Source organism: Setaria italica, chromosome II (genome assembly GCF_000263155.2).
Source record: "Setaria italica strain Yugu1 chromosome II, Setaria_italica_v2.0, whole genome shotgun sequence".
Taxonomy (NCBI): domain Eukaryota; kingdom Viridiplantae; phylum Streptophyta; class Magnoliopsida; order Poales; family Poaceae; genus Setaria; species Setaria italica.
Window position 1 is genome coordinate 11,796,642 of NC_028451.1, and position 19,883 is coordinate 11,816,524.

Sequence of the window (19,883 nt, forward strand, 5' to 3'; positions counted from 1 at the left end):
GTGTAGTGTGCCTTGTCGAACAAATCAGTATCATTGCTCAAACTTGATTTCCTTCCAAGGGTGCCCATTCCTCGGAGCCTCCCCTCATGGCGTGAAGTTGGAACCCCAATCGAGTCAATTGAATCAATAAAATCAACACAAAACTCGATCACCTCCTCTGTTCCATATCCCTTGGCGATGCTTCCTTCTGGACGGGCACGATTAAGAACATAGTTTTTTAGGACTGCCATGAACCTCTCGAAAGGCCACATATTGTGCAGGTATACAGGTCCGAGAATACCAATCTCTTTTACTAGGTGAACCAGTAAGTGCGTCATAATATTGAAGAAGGATGGTGGAAATAACAACTCAAAACTGACAAGACATTGCACCACATCGTTCTGTAGCTTTGATAGCTTGGATGGATCGATTGCCTTCTGCGAAATCGCATTGAGAAACGCGCATAGCTTTACGAGCGGCAACCGGACATTTTCTGGTAGAACACCCCTCAGTGCAACCGGAAGCAACTAAGTCATCAACATGTGGCAGTCATGAGCTTTGAGATTTGTAAACTTCTTTTGTTTCATATTTATTATTCCCTTTATATTCAAGGAGTGCCCAGACGGGACCTTCATACTATTCAAGCATTCAAACATGCTATCCTTCTCTTCCTTGCTGAGAGTGTAACTGGCAGGACGTAAGTAGTGTTGTCCATTATCTCTCTTTTCCTGATGTAGGTCATCTTGTTGCCCCATGGCTTTCAGGTCCTGTCGTGCTTCCAATGTATCTTTTGAGGTTCCATAGACACCCATGAAGCCTAGCACGTTCACGCAAAGATTCTTCGTCAGGTGCATCACGTCTATTGCGTTGCGAACCTCTAGGATTTCCCAATAAGGTAGCTCCCAAAATATTGACTTTTTCTTCCACATGGGTGCATGTCCGTTATCGTCGTTCGGAACAGGTTGGCTACCAAGTCCCTTTCCGAAGACTACATATACATCCTTCATCATCTCGAACACACGCTTTCCATTACGGTGTGTAGGTTTTTTACGATAGTCTGGCGCCCCTTTGAAATGCATCCCGCTCTTTCTCAGCTGGTGGTGAGCAGGGAGAAATTGACGATGACCCATATAGACGACCTTCTTACAGTGCTTCAAGTACATGCTGTCTGTGTCGTCTAAACAGTGGGTGCATGCCCGATATCCCTTATTTGTCTGTCCTGAAAGGTTACTCAATGCAGGCCAATTGTTGATGGTTACGAACAACAGTGCTCGTAGATTAAAGATCTCTTGTCTATCCTCATCCCACACACGTACACCTTCTTCCTTCCAGAGCTGTAAAAGGTCATCAACCAACGGCCTTAGGTACACGTCAATGTCGTTGCCGGGTTGTTTTGGGCCTTGGATAAGCGCCGGCATCATAATGAACTTTCGCTTCATGCACATCCAAGGAGGAAGGTTGAACATACAAAGGGTCACAGGCCAAGTACTATGGCCACTACTCAACTCACCGAATGGATTGAATCCATCAGTGCTTAAACCAAACCTTATGTTCCTTGCTTCACTTTCAAAGTCTGGGAATGTTCTATCAATTGATCTCCACTGTGCCCCATCTGCGGGGTGTCTCAACATCTCATCTTCCTTACGGTCTTCTTTGTGCCATCGCATCAACTTAGCATTCGCCTTGTTCCTGAACAAGCGCTTCAAGCGTGGTATTATAGGGAAATACCACATCACCTTCGCGGGAACTCTCTTCTTGGGAGACTGCCCCTCGACATCACCAGGATCATCTCGCCTGATCTTATACCGCAGGGCTTCGCAGACGGGACAAGCATCCAATTTCTCGTATTCATCACCACGATAGAGGATACAGTCATTAGGGCATGCGTGTATCTTCTGAACATCCAATCCGAGAGGGAAAATAATCTGTTTAGCTTCATATGTTGTGGACGGTAATTCATTATTCTCGGGGAGAATCTTCTTGACAATGTTCAACATCCCCTGAAATGCCTTACCGGATACACCATTTTTTGCCTTCCATTGCACAAATTCTAGTATCGTACCTAGTTTTTTATGGCCCTGCTGGCAACCTGGGTACAGCAATTTTTGGTGATCATCTATCATGCGCTGCAACTTTGCTGCTTCCTTCTCAGTTTCGCAATCTCTGTATGCATCTCGTATCACCTGACCAAGGTCATCAGTAGGGTCATTTTCTGCAAACTCATCTTCATCAGCCTCGCCCATTGTAGTACCTGCAAAAGCTTGGCCTGCAACCCAGTCCGGAATGGTGTCATCTTCCTCCTCCTCCTCGCCATCTTCCATTACAACCCCTAGTTCACCGTGCTTGGTCCAAACCAAATAGTTAGGCATGAAACCGTATTTAAACAAGTGGCTGTGAATAGTCCCCCAGGAATCCTTTGAATACTCCTTCCTGTTATTGCATTGGAAGCATGGACAACATACGAACCCATTCTCTGGCTTGTTCGGTTTTGCCACTTCGAGAAAATAATGCAAGCCATCAATAAACGCCTTGCTCCGCCTGTCTGCATTATACATCCATTGCCGGTCCATCTGCATCGTATTACGCATGAAAATGGATTGCACTTGACAATGGATTACGCGTGAAAATCGATTAAAGATCGAAACAATATGGTACAATACAACAACATGAAGATCCAAATACACATATTTAAATTAAAGTCCCAAACAACATGATACAATACAACAAGCCATCCACTGGTTATTATCAAGGAGGACTTTAAGCATCCTTGGACGGTGAAGACGAAGGTTCCGCTGACCCAACCTCATCCTTAGGTTTATTTGTGCCGTCTGAAACGGTAGTACTAAGTGGACGTGAAACACCCGGGACTGAGGGTGGAGCATAACGACCACCAAAAGGAGGTTGCTGACCCGCGGCAACAGCTTCTTCATGACGTTGCTGCAAATAACGAAGCATTGCTTTTTCCAGCGCGCTCTTTTTCTTCGGCTTATGCTGAGGGCCAACTATGATTGGAACCTTGCCATAATAGGAACCATGATCGCCCCCACCATCGCCACTTCCTCCAGTAGCAGAAACCATCTATGTACAAAAATTATTATCTTAACACTGCATAAGTTGTTCAACTTGAAGACCGTGATCATCTCGCGAGGATGTCCTCAACTGGGCGGCACCGGTATTCGTCATGAAAGAGGTTAGATGCTACGGAAAAGGGGACACGGTCACGATGTCCGTATCCACTCTTTCTCGTAGAATCGAACCTCCTTCTTGACATACGTTGCTACTCGGCGGAGAACATCGTAGCAGAAATGAACACGGTATGCAAGTTCAACAAGTAGCAGAAGTCATCTATGTACAAAAATTCTTTCCTTACCACTACAGAAGTTGTTGAACTTGAAGACCGTGTTCATTTCACGAGGATGTCCTCAGCTGGGCGGCACCGCACTTCGTCATGAAAGAGGTTAGATGCTACGGAAAAAGGGACACGGTCACGATGTCCGTATCCACTCTTTCTCGTAGAATCGAACCTCCTTCTTGACATACGTTGCTGCTCGGTGGAGAACATTCTCGCCGAAATGAACACGGTATGCAAGTTCAACAAGTATATGGATTTAAAAAATCATATTGAATTTGATAAGATAAACCGTCTAGACAAGGTAGCATCATTTTTAAACCACTGCAATAATGCATACTATATATGACATATCAATCTCCCTCACATTCTAGCTCAAAATACCTCTTCATTTTTCTACTTCATCATCACATTGTAGCAAATAATCTTTCCATCTCCAAAGTATAAATCAAAGCATAACACGAGGATGAAGTAGCAAAACCTTCGCAACACTTGTGTTGGCTGAGTCAAATTCCCACGAAAATGAGGGAAAAAACTTCGGGCAGCACCTCCCTTGCTTTGGCACCACCGGAGAGTAGGTGAAGCTCAGCTCTCTATCAATGTGCTGGACTGGCTCGGGCTGGAGGAAGAAGAAAGTCTCTGTCTCGGGATATAGTGGGGGATGAGTTTTTATCCCGGTTAAAAACTCCAACCGAGACAAAAGGGAACACCTTTTGTCCCGGTTGGAAGGTTAGTCCCGGTTGGATCCTCCAACCAGGATAAAAGGGTCCCGCCACCGACGCCCCCCAGCTAGCCGTTGCAACCGGGACTAAAGGAGGGCCTTTAGTCCCGGTTGCAATTACCAACCGGGAGTAATGCTCCCCTCCAATTTTCCCTACCCCGGCGCACCTCCTTTTGTCCCGGGCCAACTTTAAACCGGGACAAAAGGGGTCGGATCGAAAGCCAATTCTCTACTAGTGTATCCATGGTTCAAGGAGAGCTACAGGGCACAATTCAACTTCGTTGCTGGCGCAGGTCGACACACAACAAAACTTAATGCGACCACGCATGTCGTATTCATTGAGGGCGCTGGCACAAACACATCTACATCAGTACAAGCCCATGCTCAGTCACCACTGCATGCCAGCAACGAAAAAATGCCTCTTAATGAATTCTCATCTCCTTCAGCAACCATTGCTATATAAGGTAACCCCGCCTCCAATCCCGTCTTGCATGTTTTGACTTGTCATATCCTTCATTACATATTGATCCCGTGCCCATATATTCCACACGCTAAGCTACAGTTTACTAGCTAGATAACTTGTCAAGGAGTGGAGCCATCATGAAGACTCAAAAGAGTTTATTTGGGAATGAGTAGCATAGGGAAACCGTGTGCCAGGCCGGCTCCGTGGGCAAGGTTCTTTCATGAAGGGTGAACAAACGGACAGGTCGAGAGGGTGACACATCTTCCTTCTCTTCCATGTGAAACCTCAGTCGGATGCGCACGCTCGCAAGGCGGCAGGGTCGAACGGAGAGGAGCCACAGTGGATGGACAGAGAGGAAAAGGCGGGATAAGGTTAAGCAAGAAATAGGAAGGAAGAAAAAAGAGGGAGAAAAAGGAGAGAGGAAAAGAAGAGAGAGAGTTAGAAAAGAAAGAAAGAAAAAAAATAGAGAGAGAAAAGAAAGGGAGAAGCCTTTTTGATAAATATTTTTCAAAATAGTTTTAGCTCCACTAGAGAGTAGCCCAGAGCTATTTCAGCAGGAGCTGAAGCTTTGCCAAATAGACCCTATACCTCAATGGATATGTGGAGGTGTTTTAGAAAGCATGTTAACCGGGTTTCATCTAAATGAAACATATCTTCTCACTCCGCATGACTTCTTTGTTACATCACAAATTTTGTTGGAGTGTCATGTCATTTAATGTGAATCAACTCCCGATGAAAATAGCCTAATTAACGAAATAACAGTCCAATATTGAGCTCCGTCGTTCGAGGCTTCAAGCATCCCAAATTGCCAACTACTTCGGCTGCTTCTTATATAAGTACCTCTTACTCAGCTGTCCATATATTCCAATTTACAATATTACTAGCAGAAATGCTCGTGTGTTGCTATAGGTCCTTACTTGCTCTCACGTTATTATTCGTTTGTTCCTAATATGTTGGCTTCGCTTCACAATATGTTGGTGCGTTATCCCAGTATAGTAGTAGAAGACATTTGTGGGTGGTTTGATGCCATCTGTTTATTACGTGGAACCCACACATGGAAATATAAAAATCACCGCTTAACCTCCACTCTATCCATTCATTCGATTTCCCTCGTACTCATCGTCATCCAGCCAGTCGCTGCCTCTTCGTTCATCGGCGCCACCTGTATTTGCCCCATCCTCGCCCTCGCCCAGGCAAGCGCTCATCCTCCCTGTGCCTAACCTCATTCCCGCTTTGAGCGCTAGGTCACAGCGCCTCTAGCCGCCATGAGCAGGAGTACGTTCTCTCTTCTTCTTATTTCCATCCACCTCCCTTTTATAATCCACTCCAAATCATTCCAATCAAGTGTAAAATTGAGCCCCCAATTGCTAGATGTGGAGGTCCTAGTTCCGGATCTGAAGGGAATGGACGTTATTGAGAGGGGGGTGTGAGGTCCCAGCCTCCACCCTATTTGCATTGCCTGCAGACTGCTGCTGCCCCCCCTTTCCCTGGCACCATACCCTCGCTGGCATATGGCTCTACTTGGTTGACTGCAAGGAGGCACTCGGCTCCTTATTTCCTTTCCCCTTCCTCCTCTCTTCTTCACCCCTTAGGTCTAGGTGGCGGGTAGGGCGTGCAGCGCGAGTGAGTAGCTACCCGCCAGGGTGAGCAGTAGTAGATGAACATCACTCTAGCTAGCCGTTTCGTATGGGTGTGGAGGCGTGGTCAAAGCCCAAAAGCCAGTGTAAAACCGTATGAAAGCGATGGATGGCTGATTGACGACAGACCAGAGGGCAGCTGACCACCATTATCCGCTAAGCAACGAAAATGAAAGCAAGAGGGGAATGTGTCGATCATGGCATGGACGACCAGAAGCTGCCATCATCCATCATCATGATCTCGTTCAGCCTGTCCCAAATGTCCTGCTCCTTCAATACCGGCCTCGCGCCGTGCTGTCCGGCCGGCACCACTGCCGCAGGAACCACGCGGACCGGCGAGGACACATTCGACCCGCAGGTCTCGTGCAAGCTCTCGGGCAGCGGCTGCGGCAGGTGGTGGTGGCGGAGGTACGTCGAGATTGGCACCCAGGAAGGTGCGGGCGCAGGGGTCGCATTGTCGGGGAAGTTGAGCTTGGCACGGCGGCCCCGGAACATGACAACGACGAAGTCGTAGGCGCGCGCAGCGTCCACGGTGGTGTCGAAGGTGCCGAGCCACTTGCGCATGGCGCAGTGCGGGTCGAGGATTTCCACCGCCCACTTGCCCCATGGCCACCGCCGCACCGCGGTACTTGCTCACCCTCCCCCTCCGCTGCCGTCGTAGCTTGCCCATGCCCCCGGCGACGGTGGTGCGGCTTGCGGACGCGGACGCGGACTTCTCCCCTCCGTCATCGCTGTCACTGCTCAACCTGGTCTCCGCCGCGGTGAGGAGCTCGCAACCGCCGATGGCACACCCGTCCGCGCCGCACGTGGCGCAGGCGCACGCTGCGGGAGCTTCGATGGCCAATTGCAGTAAAGTTTGAGCACCTTTTTGCAAAATCATCAAGACATATTCCAAGGACTGCAGGTTGATTACGAAAAAGTTGAGGAAGTTTTTTGCAAAGCAACTGCAACGGTTGCAACTGCACTTTAATATTATTTAATATTAGGTATAGATATGTTTCTCTTCCTACCATTTTCACCGCATGCTACCTACACCTTGGATAATTCCTAAAAAGTGAGCCATACAGTGCATGCATGCAGTGTGCCTATGCAAAGGGTTTGAGCACGGAATCTTGACTTTGAGAATGGGTGGCGTCTTGAAACCATATTCTGCCATCATGGAAGCACTTTGGGCGATAGGACGGTCACCGAGGGTTACCGCGTGGAGAAACAAATTCCATTATCAATAATTCCGTCCTGATACATTCCATGGCAAATTGTAACTCAATACGTGATGCAGTGATGTAGAGAAAACTAATGCGTGCTTCTCATAAATTGGGCAACCACCTTTGTCTTGCACCTTGCTTTCTACTTTCACACGGCTAAAGCACATTGTCGCCACGCTTCAGGACTTCCATCCCAAGCATCGGAAAATCATGAACTGGATGTAGGTTGCGCATATTAGCTCTACGACAAGCCCAGTTGTCTATCAGAAGGCGTCCGCAGAAATCATCTTTGAGATATTTTACTGTGCAATATTTCCTTTTAACATGCAAACTTAAATTAGGCCCTTCATTTGAAGCCACGAGGTGGATGATTGTAATAAAGAGAGAAAAACACTAGAAGCGATTAATAAATCAGAACAGAATATGTGCAAAAGATGCAACGAGTGAATGAAAAAAGTTCTGAATATAACCATGCACAGCATGTATACGGCTATCGTTCTGAGTGGTGAGCATACGAGAAGGCACATGCTCAAGTCAAATGCAAGATACATTTGCACACACATTCACTGATCATATAAATTTTCTGTAATCCACAACGCAGCATAGACATGAAAATATAGCTGGACCTGTTTAAATATAAGGAAGCACGCTTTCCACATAGCTGACATGCTTATGTTTAGCCAGGTTTAATTTATCCTTCAAAAGACAATTGTAAGCCCAGACTAGTGCAACAAGGCTGGACCTGTACATTTAGCTGTGTTAAATCTCGCAATCTACCGTGTTCCCTGTGTTACTCCAAAAGTCCCAAAAGACAAAAAGTGATTTCTGTCGTGAACAGATGTAAGCTTATTATAAGTTTATAACTCAGGAACGAGAACCATCTGCTGAGATGAGCTGAAAGTATCTTATGTTACCTACGTTGCAGTGCAGCACACTACTAGAATACTCAGCATTCATCCCAAGGTATTAGTACGGGTCTAACGGCTAGTTTTCCAGGAGCCCCCTATAATCCCCTTTAGTACCGGGTGAAGACTTCACCCAGTACTAAATGGCAACCTTTAGTACCGATTGAAGTCCCCAACCGGTACTAACTTTCCTCCTATAAATCACGCGTCTTCTTCCTCCTACCCGAGCCATTTCCTCCAACTCAGGCTTCATCCATTCATGGTGAAATAGGAGAGGTGCTGCCGGATTTTTGACCATTTCGTGGGGATTTCACTCATCCAAGTGTTCTAAAGGTTAGAAACTTCATCCTCCCTTGATACATGGTTAGTATACTAAGTTTTATGCTTTAGAGCTAGAGTAATTTGTGATTTTTAGAATAAGGTACAATGGAGAAATCTTTCATTTATATGCATGTGTTATATATGTTTGAGCTACAATTTTTTGGATGCTATGTTTCGTATTAGTCAAAGAAATTGATCAATATGAGGTTCGAGGAATAATTTCATAGTTTAGTCCTTTACAAATATGAGCTAAATAAATTGTTGAAAAAAAATATAATTTGTTCATATTTTAGTCATTTGCAAATATGAGCGAGATAAATTGTGGTACATAGAGATAATAAGATTAAATAGAGGTATGTAATTATCATTCTTAGAATAAGCTACAATGGAGATTTTTTTTCATTTATATGTTATGTTTGAGCTAAATAAATTGTGGTGAAAAATATAATTTGTTCATAGTTTAGTCATTTGCAAATATGAGCTAAATAAATTGCAGTATATAGAGATGGCTACTGCTGATGGAGGGAGTGGCGATAGTGGGGGCAATCGTCGTTCCTCTCGCGACAAGGAGAAAATCATAGTTGGCCCTCATGATAAGCCGAAGAAAATGAGCATGTGGAATGAAGATAGTGTTGCGGTGGGTCAGGAACTTCCTTTTGGTGGTCGTTATGCTCCACCGACAGTCCCGGGGGTTTCAGGTCAACTGAGTAGTGCTGTTACAGGAGGCACAGATAATCCACATGATGAGGCTAGGTCAGCTGAACCTTCGTCTTCGCCATCCAAGGATGCTTAAAGTCCTCCTAGATAGTACTCAGTGGATGGTTTGTCGTAGTGTATCATGTTGTTTAGGTATGAAATTTAAATTTGTGTATTTTTATCTAAACTTTCAGCAACATTTGAGTTTGTTGTAACGTATCATGTTGTTTGGGTCTGATCTTTAAATTTGTACATTTCTATCTAAACATTTAGCAACATTTGAGTTTTATGAAATTTGTATGATGTTTGTTATGATTCATAATTATATGCATCATTAGAATATCTTTGGTTTGGTAATACTTTATAGATGAATCGGCAATAGATGTACAACGCAGATAAACGCTCCATGGAGTGTATTGATGGATTGTGTGGTTTTCTCGATCCGGCAGAATCCAACAAGCCGCCAATTGACGGTCCTCATGGTAGAAATCTGACCATCACACTACTCAAAGAATAAAGGAAAACTAACATTTCTTACTCGCATATTTATTATCAATAACCTAGTTCCACATATATTGGCAAATAAGTTATTTCAGGGATACAAGTTTGTACAAGAGAGGAAACGTGCGCAAACATGGATAAATACACAGAAGAACACTTGACACGTACATGACGATTAAGAGGGCCCACGTGCTAGAGCAAATCAGCCCAATCCAACATGGGTCCACAAGGATCAGCACCAAGGACCAAAGGACGGCCCATCAGGCAAAGGTGGTGGAGAACTGGCCTAGCACAGGGTCAGTCAAACCCCAGGTTTGGCCAAACCTGGATAGGCGGTTCTCGCCCTTATCTTCCACGTGGCGGTCGCTTGTTGACTCAGGATGGCGGTGGGAGAAGATTCCCCAGAGATATCTCCCAGGAACCGCCCTCAACCACCTATAAAAGGAGGAAGAGATCCCCCTTCTACACACACCACAGTTGAAGCCCCCCTCTCTCTCTTTACTCTTGTAATCCTTAGGCTAGTAGAGCTAGGCTAGAGCTAAGCTCTTGTAGTGCTAAGCTAGTATTCGGATTGGTTGGGGATGTAACCTCGACCTCTTGGTATCGCTTTGTACTCGACTTGTCGGTATCCTATCTGTAAAGAGTATGGTTGTTATGCTATTTCGGTAGTATGCTATGCCATGTCTTGTGTTTTATTAAGTTATACTCATATGCTTAGGCTAAATCTATGTTACCGCATCAGTTCGTTGTGCCTTTGGGCTTGGTCTAGTTCTATGCCTATCGATCATCATGGTTCGAGTTCCGGAGGGGCTAGAGTAGTGATCATGTGTACGAGCGTGGTGCTCGGGCACGTTGGGATCTATCGAATATGACTGTGCCCCACGGTCTGAGGGGTAGGCGGAAGGTGGTGACAGCCCTGTCCGTCCCTTGTAGTTTCCCACGTTCGGGTATGATGTAGGAGTTCTGAAAGATACCTTGCCTTGGCAGACCAGGGCTGGTTATTCTCCCCGTAATGTTGTATGCCTAGAGTTAGTTCTAATCATGTGCTTGTATGACCCTTGTCAGTATAGGTAGATGCCACTAGGACCTCTTGTATGCCTTGCTCTCGCTAACCTTAGGCTTGTTCTTTTATTCTTTATTCTTGAGATTGGCTTGTGTGTGTCACATTACCCTCAAATATTTATCATGGCTTACCCCTATATGAATTTTAGTCTATTACTTAAGCTTATGATCCTGGATACATATCCGATAAATCCTTTTACACCAATGCCATTCTTTGGGAAAATATAAATAATGATACCTGGAATACTCTCCAGGTGAAATGCAACAACGGTATATCTATTCTTTGTGGATTTATTCGTAATGTTAACAAATACCAACACCACCGTCCGGTTTCATTTGTTGTCCATGCAGAAATTGCAAAAATGTGAAGGATTACTCATCCGAAAAGACTATTCACGCCCACATATACAATTCTGGATTCATGCCTAACTATTTTGTTTGGACCAAGCATGGGGAAAGAGGAGTTATGATGGAAGATGATGATGAAGAAGAATATGACAACATTCATGACTAGACTCAAGGAGGTGTCTGTGCAGATGATCCAATGGGCGAGGCTGAAGAAGAGATGGGCGAGGCAAAAGATCCTATCGATGATCTAGGTCAGGTGTTGCGAGATGTAAAGGAAGACTGCAAGAATGTGAAGGTTGAATCGTATGTGTAACTTTTCGTTCTGAAAATTTGAAAAAAAAAATCACCTCACTCGGAGTTCCGAGCGAAAAGTTATGCCTGTTTTAAGGAAGGTCGCCCAAAATAGGGTTTTCGGAGGGACACAACGCGGCTGGTAGGGTGGCAGTGGCTAGGGCCAAGTTTCCCTATCCTTCCAACACCAATCACGGTTGAGCAAAGCTTCTCCGCAAGCAATATAGGGGCACAAACTTCCCTGGTATGCAGCAATAGGTATTCGCCAGATGAATCAAGAAGGGCTACGATGCCAAGGCGACACAATGCAGCTTGCAACCTATCTAGGGTTTGTGCGGCGATAGTTCACACAAGGCGGCTAGCGGAACAAGTCAAGTAATGTAGGCACTCGACTTCTTGTTTGGGTAAAGGTGGATGGAATAGCGATGGAAATAATCAAACAGCGATGGGCAGTTGAAACCACGACCACGAACGCACTAAACCAACAATAAGACTCGACGACGGACACAAACTCAACAAAGCGAATCTAAAACGAAAATTGCAAGACTAAAAAGGCGATAGGACAGTGGAAAGTGTAAATATTCTTGGGCTTTTTGTGGACTATAGGTGATGACACGAACTGAATCTAAAGAGGAAACACGATAGTATACTTCACGGGTAACCTGGAATCCTGATACCACTTGATGTAGCACTGGCCCGATCTTCCGAAAGGTAGTGATAAATTTGATTGGTGGAGACTTGACGTTGACGATTCGGGCTTCTAATCAGACACGATTCAAATCCTTGCAACCGCTACACCACTACTCCTTTGGTTATCCACCAAGCACAACTTGATTGACCTCGTCAAGAAGGCTTTCCCTGCAAGCGAATCGAAAAACACAAGCAAGAAGGCATAAACACGCAATCTGAAATTGCAAATATGAATGAAGTAAAGAAGGGTTCAAGCTCTCAATTCGAAAGGAGTAGTTGACACAGTCGAGGAGAACAAGAACAAGGATCCTGGATAACTGTAAAAGGACTTGTCACCACAGTTACAATGAATCAATCTCACTTTCTCAAAGGAAAACTAGAACTAAACAAAATCCAAGTTTCAAAGGCGGCAGCTACTGAGTCTATTTCAAAAGGGGTGAACTAGGGTTGGGGGCAACCAGGAAGGGGGCGCCCACAACTTGGGCTTAAGGCCTGACTTGATACAAGGCTAAGTTGGCCCAAAACTGGTGATGTAGCACCTTGTCATGGTCACACAAAATGATCCATGAACCTTCTGGAGCTAAGACTAGAACCAAAAGAATGGTGGTGGCGTCCCCGTTCTAACGCATCAAAGAACGTCTCATTTCGATGTCGTATGAGGGAGATATGGCCAAAAACCTACAGGGGCATCGGCTAAATCTGAAACGAACGCGACGACCGAGTTGTTGACGAATTGTAACTTGGGGAAGACCATGACTCATGCGTGTCCAGCATGGCGATGTCCTAGTCACCTGCAGCCCTAGACTGGGAGTCGGACTCCTCCTTTGACAACTCCAACAAGGACGTACCGGTCCAGGGTAGCGGGACGGAGGCCGGGAGCATGGCTCCTGTTGGGTGGTGTGTTGGTGTTTAGACCTAGCAACCTATCAAGGGGGTACCCGAGGTAGTTTTTTTATGTATGGGGCTCGCCAAGATCAGGAACTCGATGGTGAACTCGAACACATGATTTAGATAGGTTTAGACCACTTCTATTGTGTAATACCCTACGTCCTGTGTGTTGGTTGTGTTGTATTAATTAAACTTGTTTGGAGGGGGTCCCTGCCTCGCCTTATATTGCCGGGGGTAGGGTTATAGGTCCATTGTTTACAAAAATACTAGTCCGATTCGACTAGAGAATCCTACTCTAATTGCTATGAGTAGTTTCCTAATCTTCGACTAGTTCTTGTCCTCCACGTAGTCTCCATGTCTAACACATCTCTATGTACAGCCTTGTATTTAGGACTGTGCAAACCTTTCGGTGGGCCAATATATGTATGGCCGACATAGTGGACGCTCCAAGCCGTTCACAAGGTGGTGGAGTCCAAGGCGCTAGAGGCGAAGAAGCCAGAGGCAAAGAAGAAGAAGCGCAAGAAGAGGGGTGCGACGAAGCCAAAGGCACCTATTGTGGCAGTGGCATCCCCTGCGGAGACCTCATCCGGGGTGCCAAGCAATGACTTTGAATCGCCCAGCCTAGCCGCCAAGAAGAAGAAGGCGGAGCGGCTCAAGGAGTGGCTGAAGACAGAGATCCATGGGGGAAAGCAGAAGGAGCCAATCCTGCCATCACCAACACCTCTTTGCCCAAAGTTCTGAGTGAAGAAGAGCACATTGTGAATATGATCATGTCATCGTATATTGTTGGAAATTTTGTTTGTACATTACTTCACTTTATCCTTGTGTCTCATTGTCCAAGCAGGAAAATGGTGATGGAGGACGAGTCGGCCCTGCAGGACGCTGGCGTCGGGACCCATGCAGAAGGTCAGACTCCTAATGCAACCATAGGGGCTGCATCTATGATGTCTTTCCAGGCCGGGTGCAAGAGTGGCCTGGTGACAGGACCTAAGGAGCCCGAGCCAAGGTCTTCGTTGTGCTAGGATGTCGTCGAGGATGCCGCTGTATCCATGCTTGGGGCCACAGATGCCAATGTCGGTGTGCAGATGGAGAAGACCCCTAGGGAAGCGCCGAACGACGTAGAGGCAGCAGGCGACGACGTCGACGTCAATGCCGACGAGAATGATTCCACCACCCTGGACTTCTCCAAGACAGCCCTAGCACAGGATGCTACCGCCGACAAGAAAGATCTTGCCATCCTGAAGGAAGCCGCGGCCAAGGTTGGAGAGGTGTTATACGTAAGTTGGATGACCAATCTTGTTGTTCACTTTTGCCCCTATCTTCCATCTTTGAATTGTTGGAGTAACTTTTGTTTAGAATCTGGCCGAGCATGCGCAGAAGAGGGCGGATGCCATCCACCGTGCTGAGGAGTATTTCCTCGAGGCCGAGCGCTTAAAGACCAAGCTCAAGAAGGCCAAGGAGGGTTCCACAGAGTAGATCCGACAAAGGACCAAGACATCGAGGAGCAGAAGAAGATCACCAGGGAGGTCTAGGGCCACCTTAGCGCTTTGCTGACTGGTACGACTTCGTTCCTTATGGAAGATCTACCTTGGGTAGATGAGGCCGGTATCCTTTCTTGAGTTCCGTTATTTCTTAGATGCCCAGAAGAAAGAGGAGAGGCTTAAGAGAGACCTCAAAGAGTGCAAGGAAGCCAATGTCTAACTGGAGCAAGACCACGACATCACCGTGAACCATGGGTATGCTGTGTCATAGAAACTTGCCTATGAGGCCAGCTTGCGCAGGGACATGGACTGGTGCTTGATCAGGTGGTCATTGCAGGGTTGGAGGTGGAGTTGGAAGACCTGAGGTTGGCCGCGGGCTACGTGATGGACATGATCCAACCGTGGCCAACCCTGATGAGCCAATGCCGCTAATGAACTGCCTGAAGAGTGCTCCAAGTCAGTTGAGGGCCTTGATGAAGGAGACCGTCGTGGAGTGCGCCAAGAATGTCATGGTGCTTCTGAAGATGCAATTCCCTCGGCAGGCCGTTGAATGCGTCGGAACGGGTGTTGCTGAGGACTTCGATGCTGATATTGTCCCAAAGCTGACCGAGCAATATCAACAAGCCGCGAAGGACGTAGTTAAAGAACTGGACCTGTAAGGAAAAAACTACAAAATGTATCAATCTATGTCATGACACAAGTAAACTTGTTGATTAACTTATGTGAATAGAAAGCCTCCATCACTCCTTTGGTTTATACGACACGACATCGTGTAGCTTAGACCTATAGCCGCTAAGCGCCCAGCCTTGCCTGGCCAACACTCTGCTGAGGCCGGATCTTGAGCTTGTAGAGGAGGCGGATGCAAGGTTGTCTAGGTTTTGCGAGCTAGGACGCCGTCCACATGAGTTAGTCGTACTTGCCATGAGAGGTGTAGGAGAAGAGGTGAGACTTGGAGGTCGGCGCGTAACGGGGAACGCCCTCGAGCGTAAAGGCGAGGGTGTGGTCTGTTGATCATTTCGAATAGCCCCCGAGCGTGAGTAAAAGCTCGAGTAAGAAAGAAGGTAGTAGGTACGCAAAGAACCTCTGAGATTTTATTTATTCAATGTAAAAGGTATAAAGAGTACATAGCTTGAATGTCCTAAGGGTAGAAGTGTCGCGGGTGTTGAATGTTCCACGGATTAGGGACGCCTGAGTCATCCACCCATTGCAGCTGATAAGTGATGGGCTGGATGACTCCTTTAATGATGAAGGGCCCCTCCTATGGGGCTGACAGCTTGTGCATGTCCTTTGTGGACTGGATTCGGTGGATCACTAGGTCATTGATGTTGAATGAGCGTTCTTGGATGTTCCTATCATGGTAGCGTTCAATCTGCTACTTGTGCCGCGCATGATGGATGAGGGCCGCCACACAATGCTCTTCCAGGCTGTCAATGTTGACTTGCTGACTCTTTTTTGCTTTCCCTTCCTCGTAGTATTGAATCCGTGGGGCACCAAAGGCTAAGCCATAGACGTGGAAGAATGGGGTGGAGCAGGTGGCCTAACTCTTTTGGGAGCGGAGGCCCCAAATGACGTGGGGTAACTCACGGAGCCATTTGGTGATGTACTTGGATGCGTCATTAAAGATGCGAGACTTAAGGGATTGGAGGACCATCCCATTCGCACGTTAGATCTGGCCATTGCATCATGGGTGAGCTACTAAGGAGTAGTATACATCAATGAGGTTGTCCTAGCAAAAATCCTAGAACTCGGATCTTGTGAATTGTTTGCCTTGGTCGGTGAAGATCCTATTGGGACCCCGAAGCATTGCAGCCTTGACTTCGATCCACTTGGTGAATTTGTTAGCTGCCATGAAGAAATGGTGTATCCACCCGGAGCGGTCTTGAAAGGGCCGACCATATCTAGCCCCCAGCATGCGAAGGGCTAGGATGGTGCGCAGGGCTTGTGCTGGGAGGTGCTGCTGCTTGGAGAAAAATTGACAGCCTTTACACCTCTGGATGAGCTCTTGTGCGTCGGCGATAGCAGTTGGCCAGTAAAAGCTAGAGGCGAACGTCTTCCCGACCAGATTGGCCGAGGTGCCATGGTTCCCACATGAACCCGAGTGGATTTCGTGGAGGAGTTCATGGCCTTCATTGCGGAGGATGCACCTCATCAGAATGCCGATAGATGCGGCCTTCCTGTACAACTCCTTACCGATCACAACATAGTTGGTGATGCGTCGTGCGAGCTTTTCGTGCTCGGCTTTATCCTCTAGGGACATGTTGTCAGTGATGAATGCGATAAAAGGTGCACACCAGTATTCCTCCACCTCGATCATCAGGACATCAGTGGGTGTTGTGTCGGCCTTAGCAACGGCGTTGCCGTCAGCTTGGTCCGGGTCCAATATCTTGATAGAGGGTTTTCTCAAGTCCTGGACGAACACGCTGACCGGGACTTGGGCGCGTTTCGAGCCGAGTTTGGATAGGATGGTGGTTATGACGTTGTGTTCCCTGGGGACGTGATGAAACTTGAGACCGTCGAAGTGAGCCTCGAGTTTGCAGACCTTAGCATAGTAGGCGTCCATGGTTTCCTTGGTGCACTCCAAGGATATGTTGACGTACTCGATGACAACCTTGGAGGCGCCAAACGCGAGGATGCGCTTAATGCCGAGCAAGGCGGCGATGCGGAACCCATGTATGAGGGCCTCGTACTCAGCCCTGTTGTTGGTAGCCTTGTAGTGGATCTAAAGGACGTACTTAAGTTGCTCGCCTTTCGGGGATATGAAGAGGACCCCCGTGCAGCTCCTTCGAGATTGAGTGCTCTATCAAAGTACACCGTCCGATGCTCCGGCCTCTCCAGGAAGGGCGCCTCTTGGATCTTCGTCCATTCAGCGACGAAGTCAGCCAAACTCTAGGACTTCATCGTATGACGTGGGCAGAAGTCGATGTCAAATTCACTGAGCTCCATGGGCCATTTGACGATTCAGCCGTGGGCATCCCTATTGTGCAGGATTTCGCCGATTGGGCAGGAGGAGACCACTCGGATCTTGTGCGCTTGGAAGTAATGATGCAGCTTACGGGAGGTGATCAGGATTGCATAGAGAAATTTTTGGACATGCGTGTAGCGGACCTTGGAGTCGCTCAGGACCTTGCTGATGTAATACACCGCCTTTGCATCATGTGGGCGTGGCCAAGTTCTTCGCGTTCTACAACTAGCACCATGCTCACAACGTGTGTTGTCGTAGAGATGTATAGCTGCAATGTTTCTTGGTCGGCCGGGGCCGTTAGGATGGGAGGGTTGATAGGAATGTTTTGAGTTACTCGAGGGCCTCACGAGCCTCGTCATTCCAGTCGAACTTGTCCACCTTCTTGAGCAGCTTGAAGAAGGGGAGTCTCTTTTTGCCGAGCTTGCTGATGAAATGGCTAAGGACCGCCATCATGCCTGTGAGATTCATGACATCCCTTTTGCTGACCAGCTGCGCCATGTTCCTGATGGTGTCAACATTGACAGGGTTGCTATGATGCCACGTTGGCTGACCATGAAGTCCAGGAGCTTTCTGGATGGGACGTCGAAGATGCATTTGCCAGGTTGAGTTTCAATCAACAGGCTCGGAGGCTGTCGAAGGTTTGGGTGAGGTTAGTGATGAAGTTTTCTTCATCTTTGGTCTTGACGACTACATCATCGATGTAGGCCTATACGTTTTTGTTGAGTTGTTCCTTGAGGCAACCTTGGATTACCTTCTGGTAGGTGGCACCAGCGTTTCTTAACCTAAAGTCATTGTGTTATAGCAGTAGATGCCATAGGGCATTATGAACGCGATCCTATCTTGGTCGGCAGGGTTGAGGGCGATCTGGTGATAGCCCGAGTAGCAATCGAGGAAGCATAACAGGGTGCAACCGGCTGTGGAGTCCACGACTTGGTCGATGCGGGACAGAGGGAAGGGATCTTTAGGGCAGTGTCGGTTGAGATTGGTGTAGTCGATACACATTCCCCATTCACCAGTTTTCTTCTTTCTAAGGATTGGATTTGCTAACCATACAGGATGCTTACTTTCAGGGATAAATCCAGCAGCTAAGAGCTTATTTAGTTCTACTCTAATGGCCTCCTTGTGATCTTGAGCGAAACGGCGAAGCTTCTGCTTGACCGGCCTTGCTATCTTGCTCAGCTCCAAGGAGTGCTCAGCCAGCTCCCGTGGGACACCGGGCATATCGGATGGTTTCCATGCAAATATGTTCGAGTTGTCTTGGAGGAAACTAGTGAGCGCTTCTTCCTATTTGGGGGTGAGGCCGACCTTGATGAGGGCTGTCTTGGAGGGGTCTTCCAGGCTAAGGCTGATCTTCTTGACTTGTGAGTCAGGCTGCAGCACCATGGGCGTCAAATCCGCCTCTGGGATCGTCAGCTGGTTCTAGTCCACCTTCTTGGACTCGGCGAGCATCATGGTGGCATTGGCTGAGTACTCTAGGGTCTCGGCGAGCTGCACGGCTTCTGTGTCGAACTTGTAGGATGTTTCAATGTCACCGTAAATAGAGAGGATGCCGTTTGGAGGCGGCATGTTGAGGACGAAGTAGATATGGTTGGGAATCTCCATGAACCTCACCAGCATTGGCCTGCCAAAGATGGCATGGTAGGAGGTCCTGAAGTTGGCAACCTCGAAGGTGAGGTGCTTCATGCGATAGTTGTCGGGGGTGCCGAACGTGACTGGCAGGACGACTCTCCCGATAAGATAGGATCCTTTGCCAAGTATTATGCCGTAAAATGGGTCTTCGCAGGGAAGGAGCTACTCGAAGTTGAAGTCCATGCGCTTTAGGGTCTCGGTGAAGATGATGTTGAGGCTATTGCCACCATCGGTCAACACCTTGGAGAGTAGAACTCTATCTATGGTGGGGCACACCATGAGTGGGTAAGACTCGGGGTCCGAGAGGTGCACCCAGTAATCTTCCCTGGAGAAGGTTATGGGCATCTCCGAACAGCGAAGATATTGGACTGGTGTGACGGAGATGAAGTGCACTTCCCGCCTTTGCAACTTGTGCTTGTGGTTGCGGCAGAAAGCTTTAGGGCCACCAATGATGATGTTCACCTCCCGCTAGGCACGTTGGAACTCGCCGTTGTCGCTGGGGCCCTGGTTGGCACTGGTCTTGGTGCTCTTCTCTGCGTTGGTCGTCGCGGTCGTCACAGTGGCGGTTGTCGCGACAGTTGTCTTTCTTGTGGTAGTCATTCTGGCAAGGCTGCTTGTATTCTACCGAGGTGTCGAGCTCTTTCTTGAGGACCGTGCAGTCCCAAAGATTGTGGCATGCATCCTTGTGGAAGGGGCACGGGGCATTCAACGTATCGTCAAACTCCTCCTAGAGGAAGATTGTCTGCCTCACAGGG

General features: G+C 47.5%; 2 protein-coding genes across 2 annotated transcripts; both read right to left on the bottom strand.

The window, feature by feature from the left end:
• Window positions 1–707: 707 nt before the first annotated feature.
• LOC111256318 lies at window positions 708–2,549 on the bottom strand (the record flags this gene model as incomplete). The annotated part of the gene is made up of 2 exons (XM_022824138.1): window positions 1,530–2,549; window positions 708–1,127 (listed from the first exon to the last, which is right to left on the bottom strand). Coding segments are annotated over exons 1-2 (1,440 nt in total), but the record flags the coding sequence as incomplete, so codon positions are not given.
• Window positions 2,550–6,344: 3,795 nt separating this feature from the next.
• LOC101763198 (dehydration-responsive element-binding protein 2D) lies at window positions 6,345–7,521 on the bottom strand. Its single transcript, XM_004959129.2, is given in 3 exon segments — window positions 6,345–6,768; window positions 6,770–7,013; window positions 7,476–7,521. Coding segments are annotated over 3 exon segments (714 nt in total).
• Window positions 7,522–19,883: the final 12,362 nt, after the last annotated feature.